Genomic DNA, 15,314 nt, shown 5'->3' on the forward strand with positions numbered 1-15,314 from the left:
TTTCCGCAATGGCGTGACCTTGTGCCATTTTAAGCAAACATCTCCAAGGTGGCTGCTAGCCAACCATAAGTCTCGCGGAGCCTAGTATGGGACACAGAGTTGTTAAACTGTGCAAAGAACTGCCTACTAGTCAGAAAGAGGACTTGATTGACATGCAGGTGTAACCAATCCCGGACCGTGAGCTGGGAACAGTCCTTCTAGGAAAACATGATTTCTAAATCATGTTAATTTACAAACATTGCACAGCAGCCTAAGCAAATTGTTCTATTTGTGTCATTTTATATATAAATAAACATGTGATGAATCAACCCAAGAATCTGATTCCCTTCATGGTAGAAGAGCTACGTCTACATTTCTGTGAGGGACAATGCTGACAGAATAGACGAAGCACAAATTGAGGCTTTGACAAGCCCTCCTGTCAAGGCCTCTCCACACACGCATGCTAGATTCCTCTGAAAAATGACAAGCTAATTTTCGACTGAAGCTACGTCCTCTAGGTTCACCAGACAGTTGGGTACTGACTGAGGCTGCGGCAGATGTTGATGTAGAATTCCCCCAAGTTGTCGCCGTCGTCCACCAGATAGCCGGTGGTCAGGCTGATCAGCGGCGTCAGGTCGTGCTTCCTGCCGTCGCTGTCGAACACGTAGCAGGGCACCTGCAGCCACGAGGGATGCACTTTTAAAAGCAGTCATACTTTGGGATTATATGCTCAAATTAGGGCTGGGCGATAACTCGATTACGATTATTAATCGCGATAAATCTCACGTCGCTTACGACGATAAGCATTAGACATAAATGCTTGATATGAAAAAAAAAAATTACTTTTTTTTTTTAATTCAAAAAAGTAAATTAACATTTCTGATATGGATTTACCTGACAGCCAATGCGGCAGAAATAAACAAAATAGTCAGATCGCAGTTTTGCGGTTAATGCCTAAGTACACGCCCATTCCCTGTTGCATGTTTGAGCTTCCGTTACACACACACACACACACACACACACACACACACACTCACACACACACACACACAAAAACACACACACACACACACACACACACACACACACACACACACACACACACACACACACACACACACACACACACACACACACACACACACACACACACACACACACACACAGCCTATCAACAACAATGAAAATAAGAGAAAAAAAAGATGTATATATATATATTTTTTTAAATATTATATATCGTGATTAATATCGATATCGAAAAAATTATCGTGATAATATTTTTTGCAATATCGCCCAGCCCTAGCTCAAATTAGGCAAACTGACATTTTGACACTTTGACATTTTCTGTCGTGATACCCACAGAATACAACAGAATAATGGGTAGATGTTCTTAATTGTATGACTTTTGGAAGCACAGCTGTAAGACTCAAAATCACACCAGAGAACCCTCAGCCCTTTGAGCTCCAGGCTAACTTCTCATTGATAAAGGCGTGTCTCTTCTGAGAAATATGTGACGCCATGATATAGACGTGGGACAAAAGCGACACACAGACCACATTTCCATTGTATCTTGACTCTCAAATTTACACAGACACAGACAGTTACTCGGCCGTGCTTAGTCAGACCACAACTTCACAGTTCACACACTAACCTCTTTGGACGGTTTAAAGTTCTCTTTGTCGCAGGCAGTGTAGCTCCTCCACTCAAAGTAATGCACACACTGGGACACGGTGACAAACTCTGGGGTGCCCTGGCATATGAAAGGAATACAATCATAAACGTGTTGAACACATATACCACGAGTAAAATCCCACTACGATAATGGTCAAGTACGATCATACAATACAAGTTGAACATGGAGCAAAAGCGTCAGATATTATTTCATTATGTTCTAATGAACCAAGGCAATATTTGAATAGTGGGGATCAGAATCTGTTATTGAGTCACAAAACTGCTTGCAGCACAACTCCATTGGTAATATCATGGTATGATTAAAAACCTGGAGCATTTCACGTGAAAAGGAAGAGGAAAAAGGAACAGGCCCTGCGAGAATATGCAACTTTTCCCTGCAGCCATCTCTTTCGCTATCACCAAACCAAACTATACTGAAAGTATTTTTTTATGCTACCTCCACTAACCAAGGGGAAAAAGAAGCCAAACGAAAGCATGTCCAGCTGCAAGACTAATCTAGCATGCAGACCTGAGCCACGGTCAAAGGACTGCTGTATGGATTTTTCATGTCTGCATACAGTTCTATTAACTGATCCCTAGACCCTTTACCTAGAGGCGACATCACAAGATAAGACACAAATTGACACCGTTTCACTTATGTTTTCCCACGTCATGTTATTGTCAGAAACTTAGCTAGCTTGTGGTTGTCTTCTGCCACAGACACAAGTCGTCCCTCCCCCCCTCCCCCCAACCACATCAATCACCTGGCAGGAAATGCAGAGGCTGTCAATATGATGCATACAGAGAGGACTGAGTGACTTTCTGTATATATACACACACACACCATTTCCACTGAAAAGGGGTGCACAAGTGTGTAAAAGGGCATGCAGGAAACCAATACAGCCCTTGCATAACTAGACCTTTGACCATAACCAAGGGAGACAACAACAAGGACATGCACAACAGTGCTTTCACAAACAGAAACATGATTAAGAAGTACATTTCTGATATAAGGACGTAAACGATGATTAGCAAAATGAGGTTCAATTCATTTTCTGTCGATCAATTCAAGTCAATGTATCGATTTAAAGCTGCAGGCCTTCCTGACGTAGATCCATCAGGAACGAGGGGAGATCTGTACTGTGTGGGCGACCCTTACCATGGTCTTGCCGCACTGGAAGCTGATGCTGCTCTGGACTTTGTTTTCACTGCCTGGACACTGTGTGGTTGCGTTGAAGTCCAACACCTTGCCGGAAAACTTCCGAAGAGATACCTCACCTGTGGACACACAAATTGATGTTATAATTATTATTATGAAAAGGGGCCTTCCTTTTATGGCTGAACTGAAGAAGTTTGGCAGAACTATAATGTTGATTAAAATAAAAACACAGAAACAGAACAAAATCCATGTTAACACACAAAGCGTCTGCATGCCAAATCAGCACACATGTTTTTTGTATATTATTTACTTAATTATATTATTACCCTGATTCTATAAAACTTAACAAACTGTCTAAAATCAGATAAAAAAGTAATAGGTTTATCCTGACACAGCTGGCTGGGAGGGTTTCATTGAGCCTCAAGGTCAAAGTTCAACTCATGGTACACTCTGTGACAGATAGGACTGGAAAACCTTTCTCCATACAGTACAATTCAGAACTTTGCGTTAAAAAACAAAAGTGTCCCGTGTTTCTAGGTAAACATACAAAATAATGCATGAGTTTACCATCAGCAACTCTCAATGTTATATAGGAGGCCTCCTATAAAAGGCTGAAGACATAAGAGCAGAAGACGCAAAAAGGATGTGGTATTGCATACACTTAACCCAACACAGTCTTCCTTTAGTCTAACCAGCAGTGGTTAACCAACTCATTAACCACATCTCGTGGCTAATGAGTTCAAGGTCATGTTACCAGCAATGGCGGGCAATATCAAAAGCTAAACTCCTTCTCACGGTGCAGCTGACCGGTTTGCACGTAGGACATTTTCCCATCGCCCGATACCCTTTCAGTCATGGTGGGCTCACATGATAAATGTTTTGACCCTGGCCAGCGGGCTGTGTGTGACTATGTGTACGCGTTACTTCCTGACAGTGGGTTGGGAGGTCAGAATCATTCTTCAGTTATTATTATTCAACTGTCTGCCATGCTGCCAGACCCACTAAGGGAACGCTACCACATCTACATCCATGCATCCAGTATAAACACTTATATCCAGTCAGCCAGCAAGCCAGCCAATGAGAAGATACTGTTAAAAATGAAGGGAGAAAGAGAAATCACGTAGTCCGGAGTTAAGAGAAAGACTATGTATTTTCTTTAAAAAAATACATTTTGTAAGTCACATAAAAACAAGTCTATAAACACGAGCAAAGGGCTGTCAAAGTTGTTCAGCAACTGTCTTTAGGAACCCTTACAAAACCATGACTTTGTGCACCGCATGATCTCACTTAAGAGTAAAGGTCAAGACTACTGAATACTAGCGTGGGAGAGACGTTACACAATCAGCCCACCAGCGTGCATTTCATGGTCTTAAATGAGGCATCTCTTAAGTCATAAGACGCACTTCAAGCTGGCTTGATTATGATGCCATGTCACCATTAATGCCAATGTCTTGTACATCAGGGGACCCTAATGAACCCATCTAACACACAGCATTTTATTACCGTCACACCATCAACATTTATTTATTGCAGGCATTATTATTGACAGCCTTTCACAAAAGAGGTATGCAACATCTAAAAGATTTTCCCCCGTTTACTTTATCGCTACTTGATTCACATTTGAGTGTTTGGACGCCTCGTTGTGCAGGCATGGGCTTGGCACATAGTTGTGCATTCTGTTCATGAAGGGGGTCATTCATTAATGACCTTCAAAGCTCTACATTGGTGACAGTTATCGCTGAGCAGACGCCAAAAAAAAAAGACGGCGATCACTGAAGTAAATTTAGTTTATCCGATACTTCCAACATGAATTATAATTCTGGAGGCCCCTTGATATTAAAGCAAGCTCCCAAAACAATGTCTGAGTGTGTTTGAGTAGCAAGCACACAATGCTTGCGTGGAGTTATGTGCGCCGTTGTGTCTACACGACTAATGGTAAGTAGGTCAAAGAAGACAAAACAAAACAATAGCATTTTGTTTTCAACTTTTCACAATAGAACAACAATGGATTTCTGATCCATTGTCCCTCAAATCATTTTCTTTTGGAACAACAAGAAAGCTTTCCTCTTGATATATACATAACATATACCCTGGAGCAATCTACAGACCTAATAAACCCGTTATCACACAGGCAGAGCTAGCACAGACAGGAGGATCATTCTTGGTGTGTGTGTGTGTGTGTGTGCGTGTGTGGGGTGCATGTCTGAACGAAGGACGGGAGGGAAGCCGGGAGAGACAGATAAAGCCTGTGTGAGTGACACACACACACACACACACACACACACACACACACACACACACACACACACACACACACACACACAAAGGGGGGGGGGGACTATTGAGAACTTGGCAACATCGAGGTATGTCAGGTGGTCTGTCAGCTGACGATTTGGGTAAATATACCTTGAAAGTAACTGTTGATCTCATGGCAGATGGTTTGCCTCTGTGGCTAGGGCTGTCCTATCCTTGGTTTAGTGTTGTTTAGTGTCATTACCCAGGGCGGTAGTTACGCAAAGTACACTAGAAATCATGATGCGCGTGTAGCAACTGCAGTAGCTGCTATCATTGCTGTAACACAGGGAATTGGTTAGCCTAGCGATTGTTGCACTTGCACTTGGTTCTATGAACATCCTTTCTGTACCGACAGCGATATATTGATGCACTTCTTATGACAAAATGTACTTCTTATTGTAAGTCGCTTTGGATAAAAGAGCTAAATGCCCTAAATGTAAATGTAAATGTAATGATGCACAGAGGCCCCTGGGAGACGGCCTGGGGGGAACGGGGTTCCCACCCCTCCCATTCTATTTATTTATCACAGGTCGGTGTGTCTGCTCAACATTTAACTACACAACAACACTGATCTGTGCGTCTTTGCCGCTCCGACTCAATATAGAAACCCTATTCCACATCGAATCAATATTCAGGTACAAATGATAGTCACAGACAGTTTGACATCAACACTCATGCTAGTGCCAGTTTAGTTCTCAAACACGTCAGTAGGGAGCGAGAAACCGAGAACATAACATAGGCAAGCGACATCCATTATGCAGATCAAATCCTCAGAGACAACGTTTTAGGTCTGACTCACTGTTTATAATGTGATCATGAAGCGACTGGGTAATACAAGTGCGTTGGGTGGTCACAAGTTGATCCGATTTTTTACTGTGTAGTTGGTTCAATCATAGACTTTGATGGCATCGAAACAGGTTACCCATTATATTAGTTTTACTCTCTGGATAAGAGACAGTGCTTTAAAGATGCACTTTGTAGCACAAAAAGGACCTCTGGGGCTTGTGGGTGTTTCTCAAGAGATGTCTGCATTGTAATAGGAAATATAGCGTCATCCAGCCTCATCCGCCAACGTTGGGCCCAAAGCACGCTTCTGCACAGTAGCACTCGTACTCACAGCCTCTTCAATGTAGAACGTTGAAGAAGAAGAGAACATTTAATAACATTGACAAATAAGGTGGATAGCAGCAATGAAATGAACAATATCAACAACTATCTCCATGACAAAGCTCTTCTGATAGGGCCCAATGTTAACAGAGGCCGTTTTAGCACCAACGGCTACAGCACCTACAGCTATAGCACCAACAGCTATAGCACCAACACCTACAGCACCAATAGCTACAGCAGTAACGGCTACAGCACCTACAGCTATCACAAACAGCTACAGCACCAACAGCTACAGCTATAGCCCCAACATTTATAGAACCAACAGCTAGAGAACCAACAGCTAGAGAACCAACAGCTAGGAGGCAAACAGCTATAGCACAACAGCTATAGATTCAACACTCAAGCCAAACGAGAGGCCCCTCGAACACACAAGACTTCCACTGCTGTGTCACTAAGCCCACTGAGGACACCTCATGGCACCGGTAAAACATCAGAGTTGTCAACGAGAGGGAAGGTCACAACCCAGGGCCAGCAGGACAAGTTCTGTCATGTCGTCATGAAATGCCTCTGTCAGGGAGGCTGCCACTGTAAGCTTTATGGAAGGCCACTAGGCTGAGCAATCCAAGACAGTTATAAAGGTGACGCTTGAGGAGGGTACAAGAATCTTCAAGATTCTTTTTTTTTCTTCTTGTTTTTTTTCTTCTCTAATCATTTAGTTTGCCTGTTAGGCTTCTATACCTTCTGGCCATTAGGATGACCTGTGGTGCACACTATTACTAAGCTAGGTCTGTTAAGGCTGGTAAGAGTTTAATAAAGCTATTCCTTATGTCCAACCATCCGCTCTCCACATGTAATGGAAAAATGCAATCTACTATAAGCTCATTACTTGTAACTGGCCACATAATTTGATTGGATCACTAAAACAGGGTTCCATTTCCAATGTAAACAGCATACTGAGATTTCATCTTGTGGCTGCGAGACTTCAATTATGCCAAGGGTGCAGCTGTAACATCTACTGAAACACTTTTATCAGGGTCCTATGGGCTCAAGTAGCGTATCAGTTTCCTTTTTTCCAATGCTGATGAAAGCCAATTTGTACAAGGAAAGAAAAAGCCCTTAAAATAGAATGGCTGACTAAAGAATTTGCTGTGCTGTGTGGCCCAATTATAACAGACTGTGGTGGTCAGAACCTCTAGTGGGCTTGTATCTTGCTGACCTCCGATGGGTCCAATGATAGGGACAGAAGGCTATGGTGCTACGGTGTGACATTCGTCAAAGCAGCCTAGGCCTGTGTGTGTTGTTAGATCTCTGACATTATCTCTCAGGTGTATCTGGCTGAGAGTGAGAGACGTGGGAATCAGAGACGAGTGTATCAGCACAGATGTCAGCCCTCTGGCTTGATATCTGGCTGGATAGAGGCCTTTGTTTGTAGTGGCACGTGTCTCGGGTCAGAAGAGAACAAACATCAGGATACATTGCAGAAGTTGGCCTATCTTGAGCGAAGACAAGGCGATCTATCTTTTCTGCCGGAAAATCTTTTCGGGTCTGGGAACCAAACTCAAAACAGTCCTAGCAGAAAGAAACTTAATTTGTGCAACTTTTCGGTCTGTTTGTTTACCGTATCAGGGTTATTTGTCCCTGTGTGCTGTCTTGATATAATTATAACGTAGGCTTGTGAAGACGGATGTGAAAGAGGATGGACAGGGGAATATATTAATATGAATGACTAGGGTTTAGGTCAAGGGTTCAGGTTGAAGGTGGGCGTATTGTCTGTAACAGTAGCAGATAGAGATAGATCTATAGATAGTCAGATAGAAAGATAGTTATTCTATTTCAACGTCAGACAATTCTCCTTTCATTTGGACCAAATCTACCTTCACAAGTTCACAGCACTAGTCATCAGCAGAACTTAACCTTATGTATATAGCTACATTCAGTCTTTGGGGCAATAATTTGATAGTAGTACAAAATAAATAGGGCTTTTACTTACCTACTGAGTGTTCCTCGTGTGTTGTGAGGTTCGAGGCACAGACTGCAGTGCCAGCCCCACAAGCAGTATCTGGCGACGATTCACATAGCTTCAGAGTATACTTCACGTTATTATCCTGGTCAATGGCTTCCCATTTATATCTGAAATATGAACAAAAGGCATTTGCTTAGGTAAGTTCTAAACAAAATATATATTTTCCTTATTATGTAGGAGGGCGTTGAATGATTACTGTACGGATGATTGCTTCGTTGTCAACAATTTCCTCTTTGTTAATTTTTACATCATCTTACCCTGTGTGAGCAAGCTTCCACTGGAAATGAGTTACGATTTGACACAAGTGTATCAATATTTGAATATAGAGTAGCCCGAAAATGAGTCATGCTCCTCCTGAACCAGTGAGTAAATAATTGGCACAAGGAAGGCTGAATGAAAACAATGTAGCCAGAAAGCAGAATGAGACGTGCATATGCATTTGGCATAGAGTCTACACAAACTAATGATACATTTCATAGGATTATCATCGTTTGTACGCGAAATCTTTCCTCCTTCCTTATTACAAGGTTACATTACCTGCAGAGATCTCGGTACAACAGACTGCTGTCATCCAAGCCATTTGCACTTGACCGGGCCGACAACAGCATCGACGAGAGTCCGAGGAGTAAAGTCAGACAGGTTTTCCGCGGGACGGAATGGTTCAGTTGACGTGTAATTCCCATATTTTCTACACGAATGGTTGTTTACTTTGGCGATCGAGTAGGCTCTGCTTCACTACATGATACAGCAAAGTCTCCAGTAGTCGTTTCGGTTAGCTAGCAGGAACTGACTGAATCACATGATGAGAGTCAACACATGATAGGTAGACGTCACGTGGTGTGACCACGTCGACTCGCTGTGACTGACCCGTTTAATAGAACAGACATGTATAATCCCTGTGTTGGGTAACGTAATATCATAATTGAACAGCATTTAATATTGGGTGTAGGAAAATGGGGGATCAAAGTGGGTGATTGTTTTCCCTCACATTTCATGCACGTATTTGCCTAAAAAATATTTTATTTTTAAATAGGAACAATTGTCTGGCACAGTTGAGTAATGCATTTTTTTTTTTTATGTTTTACACAACTGTGTTTATCATCGACACATTTTCTATTACAATTTGACGATTAGATTAACCTTTCCCGTTCAAATTGTTTAACACGGAGCGTACATCAGGCCAAATTCTTATTGCAGTTTCTAGTCCCGCCGGTAGGCGTCATTGTAAATCTAAGGGGGGAAGAGGCGCTGTGTTAATGTCCACGTCACGTCACGCCGTAGCCCCGCCCACCGCCCCCTCCCTAACCAACTCGAGAGTTGGCAGTGGCAGCCACTAGAAATGGCTGCTGCGACCATGGCAGGGCTAGATGCCCACAGGATGGAGGAAAAGAAGTTGGAGTACTTCTCCTCCATCAATTCGATGGCCAGGAAAATTATGCAGGAGAGGGAGAGGATCAAAGCCGACCACGGCTCGTCGTGGGAGAAGATGACGCCGAACGAGCAGGACAACGCCATCGACAACTCTCTCATGGATCCTCACATCCGAGCTCGATACGCCATGCACAGAGTGGACCGGGAAGAAGTCGTCTGTTACCCTAAATTGCTCATTCAGACGGGTCAGAAAATAGTCCACTTTGGAGACGAGGTATTTGAAACGATAATGGGTTTTTTTCAAGCCGACTCTGACTATTTGTAGGGTGATAGAAGGATATTTAAGTCTTAGCCTAGCCACGTAGCCACACGACGAGATACATCATAAAACGCCAGGCTAGAAAGAGTGACAGTTTTGGTGATGATGTCAGCTTGTGTTAGTTTTGGTAGCACAATAGAGAGATTATAAGTGCAATGACAACAAATAGCACAGGCGTCCAGCTCCCCAAGTTATCCCCAGAGCAGGCCTGACGAGTTTGACCGTCAGGGTGCGCCTGCGTGCGTGTATTGAATCACAGCTGTGTGTCTTTGTTTAGGACATCACCTGGCAAGATGAGCACTCCGCCCCCTTCTCATGGGAAACTAAGGTAAACCACCTCTTTAAAATGCTTTATCCACCATGAATACATAAAATGCATGTCCGATCTGACTTGTTTATTCACTCTGTAAACAAAGACATGGTTTCGAATTGTACTGAAATCGTAAGTTTGGCAGGCCACTGCATGACCCTTTTTAGGCACTCCGCATTGGTTGCCTGTTTTTAAGAAATTAGAACCAATGTTAAATTGTTTTCTTTAACAGCGAAACAGGGTCAAGACAAACATTATGTCTCCAGCTCCAATTTAAACCCCAAAAAGAGGCTTGTATTTTATATTGTTGGACAATGCTTTCTTGGCTATACCAAAATCAATCATTATACCAGTCAAAAATACACAAATTTCATGTCTGAAAATACTGTCCTGACCCATTTACAGAGACAGAGGTCAACCCTGTTGATGGATGATGAGGTTTGGTAGTCATGTGCTGCTGTTGCTGTTGTTGTGCAGAGTCAGTTGGAGTTCAGCTTGATCTCAGGAACCACAGAGCAAGGCGCTTCATCCTCCGACTCCAAGGCCTCCAAGCTGCCTGTGGCCAGCCAGCTCAACAAAAGCACAGCAGGGAACAAGGTAGGCCTGATCCAAGAATACCCTCCAATGGAGGGCTATGCAACATGACTCTGACTAGACCCGGCCTGAGCTGAATATATCATTTAACAATTTCAACCATACTAGGGGCATATCAGAGAGATTAAATCATCCAGTTTTGTCTGGCCCGAAATGAGGCATATGCAGTACCCAGACGTGTTCTGCAGACAAAGTGGAGAATGAGAATTAGGTTGGGCTCATTAGTGGCGCATATCTTATTAAAAGAAAAAGGTGTTCAACATAAAAGCAAATGTGTTAATTGACACAGTTAACCATCATCAAAATGTGGCCTTGTTACAGGGTAGTTGAACATTGCATTGTTTATTTACACAGTTCACTCTGTTGCTACTTCCAAAACCTTTTCACTGCCACTAAGTAATAATCATATGATGTCTGCACTGTTGCACCTGGCCTCGCTTTGGAAAGAGATCCCTGATTCTACGAGTCAAAGCTGAAAATCATTACACCCTCTGTGGAATTACTTCAAAGGACTGGTTGGGTTTTGTAGGGATGGCTGGAGTTTGCTTCAAAGGCAGGCTGCCGATAAGACTGCAGTTCAGGATATGGCTAGTCATGCATCCTAATAAAGCCTGGCCGCATGGAGTCAATGGACCAAACAGGCATTAAGGAAACATGAGCAATGAAAAAGCATACAGATAATTCTGAGGACAAGACTGCTACCCTTTCTATTTATATTTTTATCTCTGACTGTTAGAGGGTCGCCCCCAGGATGCTCGTTGCGCCTGGAGGCGGTATGAACAGTGCAGTTATTAGGCCACCTTCAAACACAAATAGACTCGTGAATGGAGCCGTTCCCACAACACTGATGGGTTGTACCATTAGTTCAGGAAACCTTTTTAAGAATCGGACCTGCTCGGATGAAGGCAAAACAATATTCACCTGTTTCAAACGACACTATCAGATCGCAACCTGGCACATTCCTGCTGAAGGGAATAAAGCGTGTGAAGATTGAAATGTATTTTATTTTATTTTTGAACTTGTCATGACGCAGTGTCCTGATAAAAAGGGCTCTAGCAGTAAGACCCTGATCGTGTCCCTCAAACAGGTGGCCAGCAGCGAGGGCCCAGGGTGGCGGGCCGAGGAGGAGTCGTCCTTCTGGAAGATCAGCGCCGAGCGGACCCGGCTGGAAGGAGAGCAGGCAGACTTCCAGTCCCTCACCCCGAGCCAGATCAAGTCCCTGGAGAAAGGGGAGAAGCCCCTCCCCTCTTACCTTCGACTGGTAGGGGAAAAAAACATCACATGTGGCTCCCTTAACCGAGCAGCAACCTGTAGCAAATTCATGTCCTGTACATTTAGTATGTGTAATTGGATTTGTGTGCCGTTTCTGGTTGAAATGAGTGTCAGCTCTTGTCACCTGCTGTAGCTTTGCGATTGCATGCCATTGTCTGTTAATAGTAATTTTGTTTCTCGTAAAAACATCCAATTGTTTTAGAGCTTAGATTGAACCCAGATAAGAGGTACCCAATAACCCATCCCCCGCCCCCATAGGAGTCCACCCCTACCATCAAGGAGTCGGTGTTGGAGGTAGCCGACCCCCAACCCCCAGCCCCAGCCAGGGCTGCCCCATCCAAGCACCGCGCCTCAAAGCCCCCCGCCCCACCGCCACCCATCCCTGTGGCGGTTCCTGTTGCTGCGGCCATCACCACGCCGGCCGCCATCAAACCCGCGGTCGCCCCGCCCGCCACCATCTCCATCGCCGCCGACCCCCTGCCGACGGCCATCCCGGAGGCTAGCATGGCGGGGGCGGGCTGGGAGCGCAGCCAGAGCACCCTGCCCTCGGTGGGCAGCGCCATGGACGAGATGTTCTCCAGCAGCCAGCTGAGCAAGCCCCCGGTGGTGTCTCCGCGCCACGACCACAGCCGCAGGAAGAAGAAGGAAGCGGAGGTGGAGGACCCGTCGCTGGCCAACAGCCCCACCTTCGCCCAGGTGCGCCACGTGTTTTGTATAGTTTGGATTATATGTATTGTGACGCACAGAATTGTTATTCCGATAAAAAAAGTTGATTATTGTTTGCATTATCATGAAGAGTATTACATATTATCATATATATTAGTTTTTTCCATGGTGGTAATGGTTTCGTTTCATAAAGGTTGTGTCTATTTCAAGAAAATGTGACAAGATTTTCTTTCTCTTTTCCTTCTTTCCCTCCTCTTCCCCCTCGCTCCATGCCCTGGCTCTTCCACTATCAGTTCAACACAAACAACAGCATCCTGAAGACGGGATTCGACTTCCTAGACAACTGGTAACCACGGCAACATAATCACCCATCGCAGCCCTGGACCCAATCAGCCATTGCCATCACTCTCAAAGTATTGCCACCATGTCATTGATTTACTTCAGTTCTTCCATGTCTTGCTTTAGGAAACACAAAAAAGGGTAGAATGGAACACATGTTACAGCCCTCTATTTATTTATGGTGGCTTGTTGGGGCATAGCGCACTGCTGTTGTTTTTTGATGCTTGCATTTTCTATCACATGAGCTGCATTCATGTGTGTGTGTGTGTGTGTGTGTGTGTGTGTATACACAAAAACTCTGGATCCCATGGTATGCACTATCCTCATGCTTAAAGGTACAATCCAGCTAGCACTCTGTTATACAGGCCTAACCATGTTTTTGTACTCATCCAGTTGCCCTTCCTTGTTTAGCAAATATAGTCATGTATGTATGTTCTTTTAGACCCTGGGTTAATTCATTGATTGTTATTTTGGATTGCTGGAGTAGGGGAGAAATGGTGTGCCACTATGTACCTCCCTCTAGGATGAGTGATGGGGAAGTGGGATGACGCGCTAGGGAATTTAACTCCAGGCCAGCACTTGGAAGTCCTGCCACCCTTAATAAAAGAGCGATCAAACACTGAACTTCAGCCGCCTGAGCAGCTTTTCGTGATTGGCTTCCATGGAGCCAATCAGAATGGGACATTGCAGGGACATAGGATTCGCCAGAGAGGGTGCCCTATCTGTGGGTTTGGATTTCAGTGTTTGGTTGCTCTTTAACTGACAACTTTATGTCTCAGACCTTGTTCATATTCCGAATGATGTGTGGATTTATATGATGAAAAGCAGAGAAATATGCATGAGTGGTTGGTTACTGCTTGCATTGTAGCGCAAAATTCCATTTTACACTTCTAGAAAACTATTTTACTGACTTTTCTATGTCAAAGAATATCCATTGATTGTATCCTCATATACCATATATTACACTTGTGTGTTCATGAAATCACAATGAAGTGAATAAACCAAACTCAAAATGTAATGAATGAGACTTGTTTGTTTTACTTTATTGGTCCATAAGAATCCCAGTGACAAAGAGAAATGTAAATGTTTCATTCATGCTTTAGACAAAGACTGCACAATGTTCAACACAATGAATGCGTCACAGCCCTGTTTGCTGCTTTTGTGCTCAAAACACTACTGTACAAGTCCGTAATCCCTCTGGCTTACTTGCGAGCCATTGGAAAGGCCAAGCAAGCACAATTGACACCTGGCCCACAACCCCCCCCCCCCCCCCCTCCTCAACAACACCACCAAAAACCTGAAAATTGGCAGCAGTCGTGACCTCAGAAGTCGTCACTGCTGCTGTGGTGGAAAACAAGGTGGAATTCGGACTGTCTCCATGGCAACAAGGTTGCCCATAATACATCCTAGGACATCCCAAAACAAAAAGAATGGCATGTCGGAAAGTAAGGAGAAGTGGAGAGGAGGATGTCCTGAGGCAAGACCACAGCTGTGCCGTCCCAGAGGACGCCCTGTGTCGCGGTACCAGGCCTGAGCACACCCACCTCGCTGTTCCACCCATCGCTCAGCTGGGTTAGATTCCTAAGCCTTCCCCTTCATACCACTTTGCAGCATGGTAAAGTAGTAGACAAACCAAAGATGGATGTTTACAGATACAGATGTTCTGTGGTCCCAGTGTATTTATATTAAGGGTATATAGGAGACGCTTTTAATCAAAAGCGACTTTGTCTGAGCCCTCTGCTCAAACATGAGAGCTAAGAAAACCAGGAGGATTGCGTATTCTCTATCAAGGCTTGCTGCACATTCACATCCCTGTTACACAGCGCAATAATATTTGGGAATGTTGGAATATTTGAAACACCTTAATTCAGAAGTGTCTACTGATCGTTGGAAAAGTTAGAGAAGTCTCCAATTCTCACACCAACCCAAATGATGTCCGAAACGGACCGGAATGTCGGAAACCGTGTCCAAGACGGCGCAGCCCTTCAGGGGGAAAAAGTGCGCAATTCCATGCGGTCAATGTTGTGTCCTGCTCCCCTCACCCCACCCAGTCTTAACAAGGCCACGGTCCAGATCCCAAGGAGAAACCTGTTTCAATGGGCTCTTTTGAGAAGTAAGGAATCCAAACTTGCGAGAGATTCTTGTTGCATTTTAACTGGCATACCTCCTGTGCCGTTGGCCTCATGTGAGCCAGCTTCCAGCCACGGTC

At 44.2% G+C, this 15,314-nt stretch overlaps 2 protein-coding genes across 2 annotated transcripts in view; one reads left to right on the forward strand and one right to left on the reverse strand.

The window, feature by feature from the left end:
• The window catches only part of igf2r (insulin-like growth factor 2 receptor), a 42,217-nt gene extending 33,189 nt beyond the window's left edge, over window positions 1-9,028 (reverse strand). The window contains exons 1-5 of the mRNA XM_030345044.1: window positions 8,772-9,028; window positions 8,202-8,341; window positions 2,810-2,928; window positions 1,631-1,729; window positions 523-655 (exon numbers count right to left, since the gene is read on the reverse strand). Coding sequence (XP_030200904.1) covers window positions 523-655; window positions 1,631-1,729; window positions 2,810-2,928; window positions 8,202-8,341; window positions 8,772-8,917 — 637 coding nt within the window. The 5' untranslated portion in view covers window positions 8,918-9,028. The remainder of the gene's footprint in view (window positions 1-522; window positions 656-1,630; window positions 1,730-2,809; window positions 2,929-8,201; window positions 8,342-8,771) is intronic.
• A 463-nt stretch (window positions 9,029-9,491) lies between these two features.
• On the forward strand, window positions 9,492-14,127 carry c21h1orf198 (chromosome 21 C1orf198 homolog). The gene is made up of 6 exons (XM_030345047.1): window positions 9,492-9,879; window positions 10,202-10,252; window positions 10,712-10,831; window positions 11,916-12,089; window positions 12,359-12,796; window positions 13,060-14,127. Exons 1-6 carry the CDS (start codon window positions 9,574-9,576, stop codon window positions 13,114-13,116), a joined length of 1,146 nt encoding a protein of 381 aa, XP_030200907.1. The 5' UTR covers window positions 9,492-9,573; the 3' UTR covers window positions 13,117-14,127.
• The last annotated feature ends 1,187 nt before the right edge of the window (window positions 14,128-15,314 follow it).

Source organism: Gadus morhua, chromosome 21 (genome assembly GCF_902167405.1).
Source record: "Gadus morhua chromosome 21, gadMor3.0, whole genome shotgun sequence".
NCBI lineage: Eukaryota > Metazoa > Chordata > Actinopteri > Gadiformes > Gadidae > Gadus > Gadus morhua.

Coding starts and splice junctions, on each gene's coding strand:
- c21h1orf198 (XM_030345047.1), top strand. CDS start 9,574: ATGGCTGCTGCGACCATGGCAGGGCTAGATGCCCACAGGATGGAGGAA. Junction 10,253..10,711: donor CCTTCTCATGGGAAACTAAG/GTAAACCACCTC, acceptor GTTGTTGTGCAG/AGTCAGTTGGAGTTCAGCTT. Junction 12,090..12,358: donor TCCCCTCTTACCTTCGACTG/GTAGGGGAAAAA, acceptor CCGCCCCCATAG/GAGTCCACCCCTACCATCAA.